This window comes from Oncorhynchus gorbuscha, unplaced genomic scaffold (assembly GCF_021184085.1).
Source record: "Oncorhynchus gorbuscha isolate QuinsamMale2020 ecotype Even-year unplaced genomic scaffold, OgorEven_v1.0 Un_scaffold_1690, whole genome shotgun sequence".
In the NCBI taxonomy this organism is placed as follows: domain Eukaryota; kingdom Metazoa; phylum Chordata; class Actinopteri; order Salmoniformes; family Salmonidae; genus Oncorhynchus; species Oncorhynchus gorbuscha.
The window spans coordinates 102,501-110,121 of NW_025746393.1; the positions used below are offsets into that span (position 1 = coordinate 102,501).

At 44.0% G+C, this 7,621-nt stretch overlaps 1 protein-coding gene across 1 annotated transcript in view; it reads right to left on the reverse strand.

Moving 5' to 3' along the window:
* LOC124023824 (septin-9-like) overlaps positions 1-7,375 on the reverse strand; it is a 101,118-nt gene extending 93,743 nt beyond the window's left edge. The window contains exon 1 of the mRNA XM_046338030.1: positions 7,286-7,375. Within this exon, the coding sequence (XP_046193986.1) occupies positions 7,286-7,307 (22 nt within the window). The 5' untranslated portion in view covers positions 7,308-7,375. The remainder of the gene's footprint in view (positions 1-7,285) is intronic.
* Positions 7,376-7,621: the final 246 nt, after the last annotated feature.

Genomic DNA, 7,621 nt, shown 5'->3' on the forward strand with positions numbered 1-7,621 from the left:
GAGGAAGAGGAAGACATAGGTGTGCCAGTTCTCTACCACAATGTAAACACATGGTTCCCATGCCAATAAAGCCATTTTAATTTAATTGAAAAAGAGAGAGAGAGAGAGCAAGATATATATACATAAAAGAGAGAGAGTACAGACTAATGGCAAGCAGAATCCCAAAATCCCAAACATGGTTTTGAAAGGAAGAAAATAGGGGTGAGAGTTCATCCTGTAGTGAGCTTGTGAGTCGTAGCCCAGCATTACTATGACTAATGGCATCAGCAGCTTTTAGAAACAGAACCAGACCAGTCTACTCCCTACAGTACACAATATAACCAGACCAGTCTACTCCATACAGTACACAATATAACCAGACCAGTCTACTCCCTACAGTACAGAATAGAATCAGACCAGTCTACTCCCTACAGTACACAATATAACCAGACCAGTCTACTCCATACAGTACACAATATAACCAGACCAGTCTACTCCATACAGTACAGAATATAACCAGACCAGTCTACTCCCTAAAGTACATAGAACCATACAGTACACAATATAACCAGACCAGTCTACTCCCTACAGTACACAATATAACCAGACCAGTCTACTCCATACAGTACACAATATAACCAGACCAGTCTACTCCCACAGTTACAGAATAGAACCAGACCAGTCTACTCCCTACAGTTACAGAATAGAACCAGACCAGTCTACTCCCCACAGTTACAGAATAGAACCAGACCAGTCTACTCCCTACAGTTACAGAATAGAACCAGACCAGTCTACTCCCTACAGTTACAGAATAGAACCAGACCAGTCTACTCCATACAGTTACAGAATAGAACCAGACTAGTCTACTCCCTACAGTACACAATATAACCAGACCAGTCTACTCCCTAAAGTACAGAATAGAACCAGACTAGTCTACTCCCTACAGTACACAATATAACCAGACCAGTCTACTCCATACAGTACACAATATAACCAGACCAGTCTACTCCATACAGTACACAATATAACCAGACCAGTCTACTCCATACAGTACACAATATAACCAGACCAGTCTACTCCATACAGTACAGGATAGAACCAGACCAGTCTACTCCATACAGTTACAGAATAGAACCAGACCAGTCTACTCCATACAGTACAGGATAGAACCAGACCAGTCTACTCCCTACAGTTACAGAATAGAACCAGACCAGTCTACTCCATACAGTACAGAATAGAACCAGACCAGTATACTCCCTACAGTACAGAATAAAACCAGACCAGTCTACTCCATACAGTACAGAATAAAACCAGACCAGTCTACTCCCTACAGTACAGAATAGAACTAGACCAGTCTACTCCATACAGTACAGAATAAAACCAGACCAGTCTACTCCCTACAGTACAGAATAGAACCAGAACAGTCTACTCCCTACAGTACAGAATAGAACCAGACCAGTCTACTCCCTACAGTACAGAATAGAACCAGACCAGTCTACTCCATACAGTACAGAATAAAACCAGACTAGTCTACTCCCTACAGTACAGAATAGAATCAGACCAGTCTACTCCCTACAGTACAGAATAGAACCAAACCAGTCTACTCCCTACAGTACAGAATAGAACCAGACCAATCTACTCCATACAGTACAGAATAAAACCAGACTAGTCTACTCCCTACAGTACGATAGAGCCCGTCTCCTTAGTCATCTGCAGGGCCTCCCGGGAGAATCCTTCCTCGTGGAGTCCCTAACAAATGTGGGCTCAGACCCGAGCCAGAGGATAGATAATCCGTTAGAATAGAACCTGACCAGTCTACTCCCTACAGTACAGAATAGAACCAGACCAGTCTACTCCCTACAGTACAGAATAGAACCAGACCAGTCTACTCCATACAGTACAGAATAAAACCAGACTAGTCTACTCCCTACAGTACAGAATAGAATCAGACCAGTCTACTCCCTACAGTACAGAATAAAACCAGACCAGTCTACTCCATACAGTACAGAATAAAACCAGACCAGTCTACTCCCTACAGTACAGAATAAAACCAGACCAGTCTACTCCATACAGTACAGAATAAAACCAGACCAGTCGAACACTGGGAGCCCTACAGTACAGAATAGAACCAGACCAGTCTACTCCCTACAGTACAGAATAGAACCAGTCCAGTCTACTCCCTACAGTACAGAATAGAACCTGACCAGTCTACTCCCTACAGTACAGAATAGAACCAGACCAGTCTACTCCCTACAGTACAGAATAGAACCAGACCAGTCTACTCCCTACAGTACAGAATAGAACCTGACCAGTCTACTCCCTACAGTTACAGAATAGAACCAGACCAGTCTACTCCCTACAGTACAGAATAAAACCAGACCAGTCTACTCCATACAGTACAGAATAAAACCAGACCAGTCGACTCCCTACAGTACAGAATAGAACCAGACCAGTCTACTCCCTACAGTACAGAATAGAACCAGTCCAGTCTACTCCCTACAGTACAGAATAGAACCTGACCAGTCTACTCCCTACAGTACAGAATAGAACCAGACCAGTCTACTCCCTACAGTACAGAATAGAACCAGACCAGTCTACTCCCTACAGTACAGAATAGAACCTGACCAGTCTACTCCCTACAGTACAGAATAGGAACTTTGATTATTGAGAATGTGTGTGAGTGTGTGGAATACAGAGTAAAATAGGCCAATTGGGCACTATAGAATGTGCAGGACCTGACTCAGCCAGCCACGCCCTGTGGGTTTAACATGGAACATTCACTCACACAAACAGGCACGCAAGCACACACACACACATATACATACAAGCAGCTGTGGTCACAGCTGTCCTTAAGCAAATGCATAGCAAGAGGTTAGGGCTTACAAAGGAAACTTTAATCACAAACACCTGTTGGAAAGAGGTGCCCTCATACAGTGTACAGTCACACAAAGCCTTGGTAGTGGGTACTGGGTGCATGGTATTATGGTGGGTGCGTGTGCGTGTGTGCGTGTGCGTGTGCGTGTGTGTCTAGTTAGCCCCCTCACACATGGGGATGGAATGACTCAATAAATAGACAGAGCAGCTGTCCTCCATCAGGAATAGATCTTTCTCTTTCTTTCTTTCTTTCTTTCTTTCTTTCTTTCTTTCTTTCTTTCTTTCTTTTTCTTTCTTTCTTTCTTTCTTTCTTTCTTTCTTTCTTTATCTCCTACTTTCGTCATCCTCCATCTCTCTCTCTTTTCAATAATACCATCTTTATCCTGTTAACAAACTAGCATTCTAATCACAAAACCAATCAGCTTCACAGCAGCTACACAGGCATGTCTCCATGGTAACCCAGGCAAAACACCAGACACAAAGTACAAGGAAGTATCTCTGACCAGTTTCATCCAATAACACAAGCCGAAATCTGCCTAGGCAGAGATACTGTAGAATAGACAGATACTCAGCTACAGACCAGTGTGTCAGTCTGTCCCCTTTAAAAACACCACAGACCCCAGAGTTGCCCCTACTACCGCTCTGAGCTTCTCTTATTACACACGATCCATCAACATTGGAAGAAATGGGCAAAAGCCAGTGTAATGGAAAACAAGAGTTTTACCACAGTTCCTCCACAGAGGAGAGTGTCTGAAACTCAACATCACCACCTTGTGGTGATCCACTTTTGGATACCGTCCAGTCCAACCCAAATAGCATTAATGTTATATTTAAGCAGCAAACCAAAGAGCATATTCCAAGAAGTTATGCACTGCAACAACAGAGTTCATATTGTTGTGTGTTCTGTATGGATACTGTAGTAAGATGATATATCAGCCTGTTTCTCTCTATTGAGAGGGAAGCGACTGGGAGAGGTTAAGGGAGAGCTTTTTTTTTAATTAAAGTTTTTACATATTTTTATTTACATTTACATTTAAGTCATTTAGCAGACGCTCTTATCCAGAGCGACTTACAAATTGGTGCATTCACCTTATGACATCCAGTGGAACAGTCACTTTACAATAGTGCATCTAAATCTTAAAGGGGGGGAGGGAATACTAATCCTATCCTAGGTATTCCTTAAAGAGGTGGGGTTTCAGGTGTCTCCGGAAGGTGGTGATTGACTCCGCTGTCCTGGCGTCGTGAGGGAGTTTGTTCCACCATTGGGGGGCCAGAGCAGCGAACAGTTTTGACTGGGCTGAGCAGGAGCTGTACTTCCTCAGTGGTAGGGAGGCGAGCAGGCCAGAGGTGGATGAACGCAGTGCCCTTGTTTGGGTGTAGGGCCTGATCAGAGCCTATTTATTTATTTATTTAACTAGGAAAGTCAGTTAAGAACACATATTTACAATGACAGCCTAGGAACAGTGTGTTAACTGCCTTGTTCAGGGAAGAACAACACATTTTTACCTCGTCACTTTGGGGATTTGATCTAGAAACCTTTCAGTTACTGGCCCAACACTCTAACCACTAGGCTACCTGCCGCCCCAAGGTTAGGGATGGCTGGAGGCTGTTCAGTAGAGGTTAGGGGATGGCTGGAGGCTGTTCAGTAGAGATTAGGGGATGGCTGGAGGCTGTTCAGTAGAGGTGAGGGGATGGCTGGAGGCTGTTCAGTAGAGGTTAGGGGATGGCTGGAGGCTGTTCAGTAGAGGTTAGGAGATGGCTGGAGGCTGTTCAGTAGAGGTTAGGGGATGGCTGGAGGCTGTTCAGTAGAGATTAGGGGATGGCTTCACTATGTTAGTCGTGTGTCTTAGAAAGGTCTCAGTCAGGTCACTGTGTGAGTGTCACAGTTATTAACTGTTCTTCAGCTGTTATCAACATGCTGAATACAGCATCTGCTGTACATGTCCCTCTATAGTGACAGTTATCAGCTGTTATCATCGTGCTGAATACAGCATCTGCTGTACATGTCCCTCTATAGTGACAGTTATCAGCTGTTATCATCATGCTGAATACAGCATCTGCTGTACATGTCCCTCTATAGTGACAGTTATCAGCTGTTATCATCATGCTGAATACAGTATCTGCTGTACATGTCCTCTATAGTGACAGTTATCAGCTGTTATCATCATGCTGAATACAGCATCTGCTGTACATGTCCCTCTATAGTGACAGTTATCAGCTGTTATCATCATGCTGAATACAGCATCTGCTGTACATGTCCCTCTATAGTGACAGTTATCAGCTGTTATCATCGTGCTGAATACAGCATCTGCTGTACATGTCCCTCTATAGTGACAGTTATCAGCTGTTATCATCATGCTGAATACAGCATCTGCTGTACATGTCCCTCTATAGTGACAGTTATCAGCTGTTATCATCGTGCTGAATACAGCATCTGCTGTACATGTCCCTCTATAGTGACAGTTATCAGCTGTTATCATCGTGCTGAATACAGCATCTGCTGTACATGTCCCTCTATAGTGACAGTTATCAGCTGTTATCATCATGCTGAATACAGCATCTGCTGTACATGTCCCTCTATAGTGACAGTTATCAGCTGTTATCATCATGCTGAATACAGTATCTGCTGTACATGTCCCTCTATAGTGACAGTTATCAGCTGTTATCATCGTGCTGAATACAGCATCTGCTGTACATGTCCCTCTATAGTGACAGTTATCAGCTGTTATCATCATGCTGAATACAGCATCTACTGTACATCCCTCTATATATTTATTATAGTTTTTTTTAACCTTTATTTAACTAGGCAAGTCAGTTAAGAACAAATTCTTACTTTCAATGACGGCCTGGGAACAGTGGGTTAACTGCCTGTTCAGGGGCAGAACTTGCAACCTTTCGGTTACTAGTCCAACACTCTAACCACTAAGCTACCCTGCCGCCCCGCTATAGGGACAGTTATCAGCTGTTTAAGACTAAGTGTGTGTTTTTCTCCTAGAAAAATGACAAATCACTACTACAAACAAAGGAAGCAAACTTTAAAGTGTGATATTCCACTGTATTCAGGCCAGGCAACAAGTACATTTACACAGTGGTTTGATAAGGTACCATCATTCAGCATAGTATACAGTCATTTGAGATTGAAGGTGCATGGTTGTGATCCCTGATGTGTGCGGTCAAACACAGTGTGACCAGTCAGTGGATGGTCAGATATCGTGTACACATACACATGATCACACGCACACATGCATGAACACACACAAACACACACACACACTCCTGCAGAAGCCATTACAGCTCCCTGAAGGAAGCACCTGGAAACGGGGGCCTCGTTGGTGATCTCACCCTGGTCCAGGCTTCATCCCAAATGGCACCGTATTCCCTATATAGTGCACTACTTTTGACCAGGGCCCATAGGGCACTATATAGGAATAGGGTGCCATTTGGGACACAGACCCAGACTTTAAACAGTAGGTGCTACAGGACAAGGAAGGGCACTTGTGTTGTCTGCCCCCCATTCTCTGTTTTCTACTCCAGTATTTTTTACAGAGTTTTTACATCTGTTGTAAAAGTTTCTACAATAATCCACAAACACTCATAAAAGCACCATTAAGGGACGGTGTTTCTCCACTGATGATTTTAACATACACACACATCCACATACACACATTCACAGACAAACTGAAGCCTAATGCGTTCCCTATGGACACTGATGACAGATGCACTTTATGAGGAAAATCACATCAACTTCAGGAACTAGAACAACGTGAGAATAGTGTGTAAAAACCGTCCCCCTGCCAATAGAGAGTATCTCTACCCACACTGACGGTCGGTCGCCACCGGAGCCACGGGGGACAGAAGTAGTACTGTTCAAACATCACTTTTCCTGTTTTCACACCACAGACGAACATGAGAGGAGGACTACGGACCTACAGATGGAAATTAGCTTCATAGCTAGCTTTAACACATTTACGTTGATGTGAACACTGAAATGTTGATTCGTGTGCACTGTCCCTGTCAAGATAATTCAATGAAACAATAGATAACTGAGTAAGTAAGTCACCCAGAGAAAGAGAAAGAATCAAGGAGCCGCACAGCTCTGTCCCACTGTCCTGGCTGTCACCCAGATTAGATGACTCTGTGCCGGTCAGTCTCACACACGAAACCCTAGCTACTGGAACTCATTGACCAGACAGCCAGAGAGAAAGAGAGAGACAGAAAGACAAAGAGACAGACAGACACATGGCAAAGGACAGGTCCTAACACCCTCTACGCTGTATCTGCAAACTGCAGCTAAGCTAAAGCTTTAAAACCAGAAAATACAGAGGGGAAAAGACCCAGACTCTGGGTGTGTCAATAGATAGTTCAATGAAGAGCTGAAAAGTACTATTTCTCTGTGAGGAGAGTCCAGTTTGGCTGAGTTCCTGTGTCATACCTGAGAATTTGTCCCCCTCCATATCCAGATCACTCCCTCCACAGCCTCATGAAGTGTCTGCTTTCTTCCTCTCTCCTTCTGGACTTCCCCTTCTCTCCCCCTTGCTAGCTCGCTCGCTCTCCCTCCTTTTCCTCTCCCAGTCTTTCCCTCCCTCCCTCCCTCCCTCTGTCCTTCTCTCTCTTTCTCTCTCTTTCTTTCTCTCTCTTTCTCTCTCTCTCTCTCTCTCTCTCTCTCTCTCTCTCTCTCTCTCTCTCTCTCTCTCTCTCTCTCTCTTAGTCTCTCTCTCTCTCTCTCTCTCTCTCTCTCTCTCTCTCTCTCTCTCTCTCCTGTTAGATT